General features: G+C 46.0%; 2 protein-coding genes across 10 annotated transcripts in view; both read right to left on the bottom strand.

Moving 5' to 3' along the window:
- EVL (Enah/Vasp-like) overlaps positions 1-13,058 on the bottom strand; it is a 142,072-nt gene that overhangs the window by 10,684 nt on the left and 118,330 nt on the right. For all 9 annotated transcript variants that reach the window (XM_086895076.1, XM_086895069.1, XM_086895070.1 and 6 more), the window contains exons 4-7: positions 8,436-8,499; positions 5,218-5,279; positions 1,064-1,293; positions 295-416 (exon numbers count right to left, since the gene is read on the bottom strand). In XM_086895076.1, coding sequence (XP_086751202.1) covers positions 295-416; positions 1,064-1,293; positions 5,218-5,279; positions 8,436-8,499 — 478 coding nt within the window. The remainder of the gene's footprint in view (positions 1-294; positions 417-1,063; positions 1,294-5,217; positions 5,280-8,435; positions 8,500-13,058) is intronic.
- Positions 3,133-4,373, bottom strand: LOC147652714 (ena/VASP-like protein). The gene has a single exon (XM_086895078.1). The coding sequence runs from the start codon at positions 4,293-4,295 to the stop codon at positions 3,195-3,197; it is 1,101 nt and encodes a 366-aa protein (XP_086751204.1). The 5' UTR covers positions 4,296-4,373; the 3' UTR covers positions 3,133-3,194.

The raw sequence follows: 13,058 nt of genomic DNA, 5'->3' as shown, positions 1-13,058 counted from the left end.
TCTGTTCAACCTACAACTGTACCTACCCTTCATTATTTCATTCATCCTTTTCTTTCACTACTTGTAAGTTTAAAAAATTTAGATGTAAAAATATAACATTTTACACTGGGAAAAGGCAGCCAGTTTTTCCAATGGAACACCTTTTGCATTAGAAGTTGGGCAATACTGGTGACCAACATCTATTCAGGGCCTGTCAAATTGCACAACACCTACTGCTAACCACAAAAATGACAGCGCCTTCTTCCACAATTTGCTGCAGATCTCATGGGGCTTACTTGAGGTGTAAGTACAAACCTTTTTGCCAGTAATTTATTCATTTCTTCCATTAGTCCTCCTCCGCCTCCTCCACTACTTGTTCGATTGGCATCGCTCTTAGAGACCCCACTGGGGCTGGATCCTCCTGAACCATCTTCTGGCTTAAGAGAGAAATCAGGACTGGAATTAATGAAAGGTTTGCTTTATAGCCACGCCCTTAATGATTAGTTTTCCCAAGTGGTAGGAACAGTGATCACAATCACAGCCCAAAACCAGAGATAGGGTGTGTTCTGCCTTGGAAAGGAGACCCACATGAATGTTACTAAAACCAAGACAGATCTGGGTGATGCAAATAAACAGGCAAATGATTAAAAAACTCACAGCACTGCTTGTCCATAATTATGTTTATGCATGGTTAAGCAACCCTTATCTAAGTGGACAGCTACTGACATAAGGACTCGACAGTCTACACTGGCTTTTTGTAAGTATAGTGTAGTTTTAACTACTTAAAACAAGTGAAAACACTAATATCTAGTACAGTGGTGAACGATGAAGTAATGAAATCCTGGCAATGTGAAAGTCACAGCTATTTTCTAACTCATATGTTCTGAAGAGCGTAAACTCTATCCAATATTTCCTGCTCAGCTTTATTTGCACTGCCAAATCACATTTAAAAGTTCACCCAATGATAAGCTGCAGCATGTTTCACCATGTTTCACTCTGGGTTTGCAGACCACTACACCAAGCTGTGCCAGGCTTTCCCACAGCAGAGGAGAGCCCATCTGGAGTCCCAGTGCCACCTCCTTACCCGTTGCACTCTCCTTAGTTTGGCACCAGCCAGAGCTGCTGCGAGCCCTGACACTGACCCATCTTCAGCGCCTGCCCCTTGGCCAACACCAGCCGGCAGCGGGGGCGGTGGCGGGGGCGCGGCTCCCATGGGTGGTGGAGGGACTGGGGGGGGTGGCGGAGGTGGGGGCCCCCCAGATGAAGCAGGGATCACAGCAGCACCACTGGGGTGGCCAGGTGGAAGTGTTGGGCCTGAAATGCAGAGAATAGGAATTAGATGTGAAGCACGATCTCCCCCAGCCCGCAGACAAGGTCACGTTCCCACTCCCAGCACCATGGCCTGACTCCGGGACAAGTGGCCAATGCAAGGGAGCACCATGCATGTGAAGAATGGGAAGAGGTGCTTGTATCAATGGTCAGTCAGCCACAGTTGTGTCCTCCTGAAAGACCCTGTCACTGACAGTCTTCTCCCTCCTCTTCTCCTTGGCTGGGCTAGTGTTTCATTCCGTGTCAGAATCAGAACACAGACAACGCTTCCCAATTCATAAGTGGCATATTCTGCTGCTTCTCCCACAGCTTTCTATATGGAGATAATAAACTCCATGGACTTTGGTTGACATCAGCTTGTCAGGCAAACTGTGGGCCACGGTGACACATCCTCCTTTCTGTCATGTAGAAGGTGTGTGGCCTCAGCCAATTCTGCAGAATAACCCAGGGGACACTCCAGCTCCTGCAAAGCTCCTCTGAGCAGCAGCCTGTTGGAAAGGGCTGATGGTGATAACTCCATTGCAGTGTTTTACCTGTCTGTAACAGGTCAGTTGAACAAACACACCTCCCCAGGGGTATTTCCCCATGTACACTCTATCAGAACTGGCTGCTTTTGGTATTTATTCACAGCTTCAGTTGTTCAGTAAGCGTTACTTTGAAAGACAGGTGGGTTTTGATTGAGAAATATTTGGAAACCATATTTAACATTAACAGTTTGCTTTTCTTCTTTAGGTTTTCTTATAATACTGCCTTATTTCTGCGGTTACTTCTGCCATTGTTTCACACTCCCAATTCCAGTCTTGAAATGAACCATAGCTGCTATTAGAAATACTTTAAACATTTCAAGCCCTCTTTGGTTCATGAACATAATAGCTAGTAATTCATTGTGGGTACATTTAATTGTAATTGCAAAACTACACCCACCTAATTAGAGGGCAGCCTCAGGCAAAAATTGAACTGAGTCAAAATAATGGAGTGATGTGAGTTTAAAATAACTTTATTGAACTAAGTGGATTTTACGGACTTACATCAGCTGAAGGACAGAGCCTCCAGTGGTTACAGTAAAACTTTTAGCAGAAAGTAAAATGAAATATTTTCATTTTCTTCCTTTTCTAGGCACACCACTTAAGCATTATATGTGGTTATAATCCTGAATGGATCCAAGTCACAAAACATGCTCTGAATTGCAAACAGGCATTGTAAATTGTTCTCACTCTGCAGGCTTTAGATAGCAATGAGAAATCAAGGCCATATACAAAGTGACCAGACCCAAGCCCTTGAGCTGCCTTCAAAGAGAAAGGTTTGTTGGAATAGTTACAGTGACAAGCCCACAACTACAAATGCAGTGAATACCAGGAAGAGAGTTTCTTGAATTAAATAAATTGCACAACCACAGGGGATTCTGGGTGTCTTAAACAAAATCCATGTTCTATGTTTCACTGGTAACAGAAAGACCAATTAACAAAAATAGTAAAAATCACAACCTCTACCAATATTCCTACACAGACAGGAAACCTACCACAGACCTGGCCTCCAGCTTCAGAAGAGCCCATCCACTACGTTTGGACCAGCTGAAAATAGGTTCTATATGAAGGTCTTTGAAACAATTTGACTCTGCTGAATGACAAAAATCTCGGTCTGGGATAACACAGTAGGAATATGCATTGCAACAACTCAGCTACAGGGTCCTGGGTCTGTAATTCTTACTTTTTGCCTGGTCCCTGGACCAGCCCAGAGTGATTTTGATATTTTTTCCACCCCAGTTTCAGGAATCACATACAGCAGGAGTAGCTTTGGGCCTCTCAGCCCTTTTTCTATGTCAGGGGCAGTGCCAGCCTGGCTTTTTGAGCAGCTGAGCGTTTACACAGGTCGCGACTCATTCAAAATCAGTACTTACTCAAGTGGGCAGTGGCTGATGATGTCAAGTAAGGAGGGGTCCTCCTGGGCAAAGCCACCTCAGACACAGCAGCGTGAGGGGGAGGCAATGGAAGACAGTGTGACATGGGCTGACACCACTGCTGCGCAGGACAAGATGACAATTGGGAGGATGGGGAGGGAGCCTGGCCAGAGGAGCTGGGGGGGCTGGCGATGGTGGGCAGCGGGGAGCAGGATGCAGCTCCTAGGTGTGGAAAGAAGGACCCATCCACGCTTTTCACATGGGTTCCAGGGGGGCCTAAAGCAATTTGTTCTTCAGGGTGGTCATTCAGGGGTACATTTGCTGAGGTCTCCCACCCTGCTTTATCTGTGGGTGCCTTGACCCTGTCAGGTGGGACAGGAATCACAGGCAGGATGGTGGGACCACGTGGCTGCAGGATGTCACCCCTCTGCAGAGATGGTGCATTTGTAGCAGAGGGAGAAGAAGACTGAGGAGAACAGGAAAGAGAAGAGCCCCTGAGAGGCTGGTGAGAGGGAAAGGGAAAATGGGAAGGATGGAGGGGCGGTGGAGACAGCGAGGTTTGCCTGATGCCTGGCATGACAGTCCTGCCATTTGGGCAGGGTGGAGGGGAGGAACCTGGGGCTGTTGGCAGCTCAGAGGCCGAGTGCCTGTGCAGGAATTGCGAGGGCTCCCTGGCTCTCCGCTGGCATAGGAAAGGGGACTGACCGGCGGGCTCAGGGACAACGGGTGCTGAAGAGACAGCGCTGGCTTGAGGTAGTGGGGGGAGCACAACACCAGAGGCAGGAACATCGCAGTTACTAGAGGCAGGAGGAGGAGACTGGGGATGAGAGGGAGGAGAGCATATGCCTGTTTGAAGGGTGGAAACTAAAAGAACAGAAAAGACAAATGTAAAGAATAAGGTGGGTACGCAGGAAGGAACGAAAGCAAGGCAAAGTGGAACAGAGGAAAAGGAACCGTGAAGTAAACGCAAACAGAAACTCAAACAAAGCAAAGAGGAGATGGTGCAGGCACCAGCTTGGGGATTTCCAGCCCTCAGCAGCACTGGAGGGGTGTGCAGAGCAGAACCCTGGCAGCATGGGCTGGGCTGCATGCTCTGGTGCCAGTGAGGCTCCTCCAAACCCCACGTGAATCTGAGTCAGGATCACGAGCATCACCTTCGCACTAGGGACAGGTGCAAGGGATGTGCTGAACACAAAGGTGGCCACCTTGTAGGCAGAGAAGAAGCAGCCAGCAGTCCCTAGGAGCCATGTCCCATTCCTTGTGGATGCCAAGGCAGGGTTTTGGCTAAGTTCCCTATACAGAGCAGCACACTGACCTCTGCAGAAACAAGAGTCCAACTCTTTCTCTCACCAAAGGCATATGCGCGTGTCTAAGCTTGTTTCTAGTAAAAAAGTTTAACAGCTGAGGAAAAACATTTCACTTACGTGGCCAGATTGACTGAAAAAACTTGCCCAAAACCAAAGCCCAAACACAAAATGGCTTGCTTGCTCTGGCTCCTTTCAGAGACAAAGCCATACCTTGTAGATATAAACTATTCCTGTCAACTCTTCTCTCAGTATAGTGCAACTTAGTATGCTGTAGAAGATTTTTGTAAGCTCATTAAATATCTATATTTTTTCCATTAAGTTCACAGAAGACTTCATGATCACAAAATCGCAGTGAAGAGCATCTAGAGCTGTATCTTCCTCTGAGCTACCTGTTCTCCTCAGGGGTGTGGAAGAAGCATGGCCAGGCCCCCTTAGTACACCTAAAATGCCCCTCAGCTGTACAAGTTTTGCCACGTGCAAAACCTGCCTAGCTCCACCTGCATGCCTCAGACCTGAGCCCCTGCAAAACAACACAGCCATGACCAAATGCATGTAAGCCCCTAGCTGAAAATCTAATATTTAAAATGTAATTGTAACTATAAACACTTTTAGCAGTCTAGCTTTTGTACAGCACCCCACAAACACCAACAAAGAGCAAGAGGAGACAGTCAGGGAGAGACTGTATCTGCTGGATTTGATACATGCCTGTGGTAGAGGTTCTTCTTTCCAGAGATTCCTGGCGTTGTTGCTGTTGCTCCATCACTTGTCTAAAAGAGCAATGAAAAAACCCTTGGTCATTAGGTATTCCTTATAATTTTGAGTAAAACCCTGAGAAGCACTGTGTGTCTGGGGAGAGAGCTGGCCCTGTGAGATGGAGGTGGGTCTGATTTCACCTGCCTTGGCCACAGCAGTGCCAGTTCACACACTGGACACAGCCCTGCACGCTCCGGACACTGCAGGGGTCAGTTGATCCATTTCAGATAACTCCTCAGGGGCTCTGCAAAGGAACAGGCAGTGCCCAATGCCCAGGAGAGCACAGCAAACATGCATGCTGTTAACCTGGAGCATAAGAGCATTGCAAGGAAAGAGGAAGTGGCGTCTCACGTAACTCCACAGAATCACGCATTGGGTAAGGCAGGAAGGGAGCACTGGAGGCCAGTGCTCCAGTCGAACATCCCTGCTCAAGCTGGAGGACACAATCCCCAGGATTCTGTCCAGAGAGTTTTTGAATATCTCCAGGGAAGGAAATACTCAAAATGACACAATCTAGAATATTTTATGGATCAGGAGCCCAAAGCACTTGTAGAATATTAGCATATTAGAATGAAAATACAGCAAAGCTTCATCTGCATTTCAGTGCTGACTATACAAAGCCTCTGTTGCTCAGGTGCACATCCAAGCCCCTTCTGGCCCTGGCCAGTGCAGCTGACAGCCCCAGCACAGCTGTCCCTGCGGGACCAGCACCCCCAGCAGTGCTGTGCTGATCCGAGCTGTGCACTGCTGCTCCTCCGGCACCTTTCCCCCAGGAGCTGCCAGCTCCTGTGCTGCCCTGCTGTCCGGCAGGGAGAGGCTTGGGACAGCTCTGCAGGGATGTGCAGTTCCAAGGGCCCATCAGCAGAGTCTGCTCTTGCATGCTGGACTGCTCCTGCAGGAAGGGATGTCCCTGACCCCTGCCACAAACCCACCCTCGCTTGGCTCCTGCTAAGAAAACCCGATAGCTAAAAGCCAGACTGCTTGCCAGGCTCCTTGGCAGGCACACGGATATGGACTAAAGATTTCAACAATATTAAAACACAGCTCTGAATTTACCCTGCTGAAGCACTTGGTAATAAAGTTTATTACTGTTTTCTTCCACAGCATCTAGGTCAAATTTGCCCTAATTAGTTTCATTTATCCTTAGACCAGCCTTCATTGTGCACTTTTTTCTCAATAGCTTTACTTCATGGTCTGACAATAAAGCAAGCTCAACTTTAATCAACACTTCTATTTTGACTCCTTGCACAGTATTTTAAGACACCTCCCTGTTACATTTTTACTTGTACTTACCAGAGTCTGCAATGCTGAGAAATTCTATCTTATTTTTATACCAACAGAAGCTTTTAAAATAAAAACTAGTCCATAAAAATAAAATTATATTATGTGGAAAAGAAAACATATCCAAAATAAATTTTCCATGTTTCATATCTAGTTCAATATATGGGAAAGGAAAAGACATGATTTTGCTGTGGCGGGATCAATTCTAAAGTGGTTTTGTGTTCAGGACATGCAACCCATGCAATTTCTAGAAAATTGCAGGTTTCTGAGAAAATTATCATATGAGCAAAGGTGAATAACTTTTGAGAAAGTCTTGGTTGATTCAACTGGTTTCATTTAAGCTGTAACACTTTAAACCAAATAAATAGAAATCTTTACTTCAATAGGTACCCTAGCTCTTTCTTGATTGTTATGGATGCAACAACATCAATTGCACTACTAAAATTTCAATTGTTAACTCATGTACTAAGAATTTCCTGAGCATACCATCCCCTACCTTAGCTTGGCATTTATTAGCAAGATTTGATGATGCAGAACAACTTGATACATACATTTTCCTGATTAAACCTGGGGGAAATTCTAGGTTGATCTAGAGAATCAACCTGGAAAATTCCAGTCTGACATGATAGTAAAGAAATATGGGTAAAACACCCCCAAATCATTAATGCTGCTGCAGAACAGAATGAAGGGCAGGGTGCAAAAATCCAAAACAGGGGCTAACCACTGCCACTTGAAGTCACTGGGGTTCATACCAGCCCTTTCTGCCCTTGGTCAGAAATAGTTTATATGTGCCAAATGCACCCTCCCACACATGCTAAAAGGAGAAGTTCTTAAACTCTTAGGAAGTCAAATTTATTCCAGTCGAACTAAATAAAGCCTGGGATTGGCACAAGGCTACTTAAGGGAGTATGCAAGGAGGAAAGTACAAGAGGGGACAAATTACACTCTGGCTTAAAAAGATATTCTTTAAACGTTTGTGTAAAGATTTCTAAAAAGCCTTTTAAACAAACAAATTTGCAGGGTAGATACCATAAGCTAATTTCCTTTTTGCTTATAAGATGTTATAAAAAAACCCCCTAGGCTTAAAATTAGGTCTGCTCAATGCTTAAGGAATGCATCAGTATAATTAAAGCTGAAAGTCCTCTAGTGCAGATGCAGCAATATCTAACTGCATCTATTGGCATATCTTATTCCACTCCAGTGGAGCAAAAGAAGCTTTCCTAGGGCCATGTGCCCTGTAGCAGTCAAATATTACCTACCCAAAGGGCTTTTACTGTCTCTAAACAAAAATGGATAAATAAAATATTTTTATTCTAACATAGTTAAGCTGCTCACATTTTAAATGTACATAATAGACACCCAAACTGGAGGCCTGACCTACATATGGTCTGCAGAATCAGTGACTGCCAGAGGTTAAAGGAAGAGCTGGATCAGGTTTTTCAGGAAGGCAATGGGAGAGGCAACATTGCCTGCCTTGGCAAGAGCAGGGGCTCTCTGGCCTTTATGATAACTCTGCTATCCCACAGTAAATCTCAGGTGAAATATCATCACTGCTGACCCATAAGACAGTCAAGGGTAAATCCACACTAAATCTCAGGTCTTTCACAGTTATTCGTAAAGGTTCAGGAAATTAATTTCCCTACACTTTCCTTATAGTTTTTGGAGGCAGGAAGACTCCTGAGTACCTACCAAGCAGAGTTTACCTAGAGTGTGAACTTTGGCTCACTTCACCCTTTAATAGTCATTACAGAATCATTAGCAATAATTGGAAAACATTTAGAACCAGCTTAAAATATGTACGAGTAAAAAGAGCAGTGCTTACTGGTGAACAAGGACTGCATGTTCATCCAAGTTACAAACTAGAACTCTGCCACAGCTGATTAACTCACCTTCTCTGTGCTTCCATCTCATCTGGAGATGGACCATTCTGGATCTGGCGCTGGGCAGCTGGACCTACAGAAAAAAAGAGAGGAAAAGAAAACAAATGTGTCTGACTTCAAAAAAACAGTGCCACTCAGATCGCTTCTCCACCTTTCTATGACAGATAAACCTCAAGCATTATTGTCTTCTCTGCTTTATTATTATTTTTAGCTCTTTTTTCCCTATTAGACAAATCCTTGCCTCCTGAACATTTTTAGTCCCACTGGGAGAATCCAGGGGCTAAATGTGGGAGCAGATTTGTCCAGAAACTTGGCACCACAGTTGCTGTAGATTACATACTAATCCTTTGGTGAGGTGAAGACTTTCAGTGTTGCAAAAGTTTTCCTGTAGGACAGCCCATTGCACTGGGATGCATTTTTAGCTTTGGCATGGTTCAGCTCCATCCTTCTAGTATTCTGTGCTTGCACAGAAATTCAACTGCCTTGCTGAGCCTGGGAGCACACATGGTGCTAACTTGTGCTGCTCTGATGCTGAGCTGGCATCAAAAGCTGCCTGATCAAAGGTGTAAAGAGATACAAAATTAAACTAGACTTTCACAAAGGTGTCTTTTCTTTTTACAATTCTGTGGTCTTCTGCTTCTGGGGGGATCCACATCAAACTGAGCTTCCACTGGCATCCACCAACAAAAGCTGACTATTCATGTGACCCCTACCTCCTCTCTTGATTGATCATTTAATCTCTGCTCTCAGACATTTAATCAAGGACACTGACACTACATGCCATTTTCAGAAAGAAACAGTTATTCTGAAAATAAAAATAACTATTGGTAACATAAGTGGTCTTGCCTTTATTACAAGAATTGTTCCATTCATTTGAGGAGGCAGGGTTCAACTGGGACTAAACAGATAAGACTGCTATTAAATCCAACAGCAGTTTTCCTGATAAATTGGGAAGAAGATCAGTTATGCGCAGGAAATTATTACATCTGCCTTATTTTTTCATTTTTAATTTAAAACTTCACCCTTTAAAAAATTATCCAATGAGAGCAAATCAGAATTAAACACTTACAACCTAAATATGTCAGACTCAAATTCTTAAGCATATTTATCTCTATATTCTTTATGTATTACTGCCAGGCTGAATGTTATCTGAAAACCAATTAAGAAAGTATGAAAACAGGAAAGATGGCAGAAATGCATCGTAGTCAGAAATTCCAGAGCACTGACTGATCCCGAGGAAATCGTGCATATTTCTGAGATGTGTTTAAGGACTAACATTTGAAGTAAGGCTACAAAGAACTTTCTGAGAACCAGGCCTGTATATTCTAATTTTGGGTCTCCCAAAAATGAAGCCAGTGACAACCACTAAGCCAAAAGCTCTGACATTTAAAAATATCCTATGATTGGTCATGAAGTGAAGACAGTTCACTTCTTTAATGACTCATGACTGACAACTTAGTTGTTTATCATAGGTCTTTGGCAAACTACTTAGACAGAAATGCCACATTTTGTAAAGATCACACGAAACGATGAACGCGGGGGAGCGGCTGATTGTTTTGGGCAGCAAACCTCAGGGAAAAACCTAGCACATACTTGGGAACAACACAGCAGGCGGCTCTGTTAAAGGAGTTCAAGGTGTAGCAAGGATCTTCTCAGAAACTACACGTGAGGAAGCCAGGGACAGCTTTTGGCCCGCTCAGCCACAGCTCAGGGACACGGAAGGCAAGGATTAATTTCATGCTTCATTCTGTACATGTATGCTCTGCTGCGCACGTACAGCAGACAGCTGTGAGGCTGAGGGGGTTTCAATTCAGCTGGATTTCTAGGCTTAATTCCCCTCCACATTTTTGGGTATTTCTCAGACAGAAGCAGACATGAGCAGTGAGTGCTCTTGGTGATGCCATCCTGATTTGAAGATGCTTCTCTAGTTGCCCTGTGAGCTGCCTCTGACCCTGCCAGCCTCTGGGAACAGCCTCAGAGAAGAGAACACACAGAGAACTTCTCAGCACAATGACCAGGAGAAACAGTTCTGCTCCTGAGCCGTTCGCAGCTCCACAGCTGCCGGGAGCCACATTTTCACCAAGTAATTAACGCAGCAGATACTCTGCCAATGTCCGTGTTTCCTCGCTTAGTTGCTTTGCAATAATCAACCACGCTTTTACATACGCATCTTGTGATTCAGCTGAAGGCAGGTTTTGGGAGCACACAGATGTTTTCCGTGTTTGTTTTTTCTCCTCCTACTCAAGCAGCGCAGCACCGCTCTGCCCTTCCCCAGCTGTCCCTACAGACACGGGGAGCTCCTGGCACAGGGCGCTGCTTTGTGCTGGCTGTGGAGGTTCCCATGTGCCTGCTGCTGCTGAGATCTCCACGTCTGGAACTGCAGCCAGCCAAAAAACACCAACAAAGCTCTCCCTGAAGGAAAACCCATGCCCCGGCTTCCACTCTCACCAGGAAGGCACAGACAGGAACAATGCCATCCTTTCTCTCCTGCTGGAGAAGCTCCAAGCAATGTTTCTTGCCCCTCCTTTGGCTACAACTGCAAGAAACACTGACTGCATACACTTAGAAAAACACCAAAAGTGTTTATTTCTCTGAGCAACGAGTATTTTGTGCTTCTTCAGTACAGCGGGTCCAATCGAGCACGCTTTCATTCATTACACAGAATGGAAGCAGCCCCTGCTTGGGGTTTCTGCAACTCGTACAGCCTCCATGGTGCTTCTGGACCAGCGTGGTGAAAGTGGTGGGCTAAGGAAAGGGTCCAGAGTCAGAGCTGAATTAGAAATACATATGGGTTTTAAATTCATTATATTGAAAATTTTTGTTTTGCATATGAGAAAACATGATGATTTCATGAAAAACAAAAATATGAAACCCCAAAACCACAAACAAACACACACAAACCCCCAGCAGATTATGGGAGGAAAAGGTGTCAGAGAGACAGACAGTTCTCCCTCATTGTTTGATGATTCCAGCACACACTTGGATTGTAGGAGACTGCTTCAGCCATCAGGTCTGACCTGTCATTGCTTATATTCTGGCAATGTGACAGAAATTCTTGCTTATCCTGACAAGAACAGAAGAAATCTTTCCAGATTACAAGTTTCTGAAAAGCTTTTCTTTCCAATAGCAGTATCTTTCAAATAAATTGGCATTTTCTGTCATAAAACCCCAACATATCAGCTGTTGAAAGCACTTCTGACTGATGCTAATCCCATCAGGTCCCTGTTCAGGTACAGCCTGGGCCAGCGTGCAAACCCATGCTGGGAACTCAACTGGGCAGGGAATTTGGCTGGGTTCACCATAACCTCTCCTCTTTCTCCCGTGCTCTTGCAGGTGCTCTTTGCTCCTGGTGGCGCTGCTGTCCCCCTGCCAGCAGCTCACCCCACAGTGAGCTGTGACAACCACAGGGCACTGTCCCCACTTCAGCCACAGTGCCCAGTGTCCCCATCCGCCACCACTTCCCCATTCACAGCCTGCTCAGAATTTTGGCTCTCTTGCCACTGTTGGGCAATCACACTGCTGCTGCTGCTGCAGCTCTGTCAGCACTTTCACAGCTGCCCCGAGGACCTCAGCCTGCAGTGCTGGGGACGTCCTGGCACTGCCACACACCACCATAAAGCACCTGCAGGAGAGGGGGCCAGAATGGGGACAGCAGTGCTGGTGACTAGCTGTGACAGTGACACTCCCTTAAACTCATTACTAGAGACAATTATCCTGGACAAAGCACTGATCTAATTAGCCTAGATAAAGCCCGTAGATAAAGCAGGGTGCCTACGCTATTTCTCAGGCCCAAGGAGTACAACCAGCGTTGGATGACACGGCAGCTCAGGTACACCTAACTTTCCATGGTGAGCTGAAGGACTGAGCAGAGGGATCACTGCTCCAGGGACTGAGCAGAGGGATCACTGTTTGAAGGACTGAGCAGAGGGATCACTGCTCCAGGGACTGAGCAGAGGGATCACTGTTTGAAGGACTGAGCAGAGGGATCACTGCTCCAGGGACTGAGCAGAGGGATCACTGTTTGAAGGACTGAGCAGAGGGATCACTGCTCCAGGGACTGAGCAGAGGGATCACTGCTCCAGGGACTGAGCAGAGGGATCACTGTTTGAAGGACTGAGCAGAGGGATCACTGCTCCAGGGACTGAGCAGAGGGATCACTGTTTGAAGGACTGAGCAGAGGGATCACTGTTTGAAGGACTGAGCAGATGGATCACTGTTTGAAGGACTGAGCAGAGGGATCACTGCTCCAGGGACTGAGCAGAGGGATCACTGTTTGAAGGACTGAGCAGAGGGATCACTGTTTGAAGGACTGAGCAGAGGGATCACTGTTTGAAGGACTGAGCAGAGGGATCACTGTTTGAAGGTCTGAGCAGAGGGATCACTGCTCCAGGGACTGAGCAGAGGGATCACTGCTCCAGGGACTGAGCAGAGGGATCACTGTTTGAAGGTCTGAGCAGAGGGATCACTGTTTGAAGGACTGAGCAGAGGGATCACTGTTTGAAGGACCGAGCAGATGGATCACTGCTCTCCCTCGCTGCAGCTGGGCAGAGCCACGTGCTGCCACACTGCCAGGTCTCTCCTGTCACAGGCCTTGGCACTCCACTTGTCCTGCTCCTGCCTTGGTTGTTTTGA

The sequence above is a fragment of the Cyanistes caeruleus genome, chromosome 6, assembly GCF_971803275.1.
Source record: "Cyanistes caeruleus chromosome 6, bCyaCae1.hap1.1, whole genome shotgun sequence".
NCBI classification, from domain to species: Eukaryota; Metazoa; Chordata; class Aves; order Passeriformes; family Paridae; genus Cyanistes; species Cyanistes caeruleus.
Note: the sequence above shows the minus strand (reverse complement) of the source record. Positions and strands in the feature narration are given on the sequence as shown.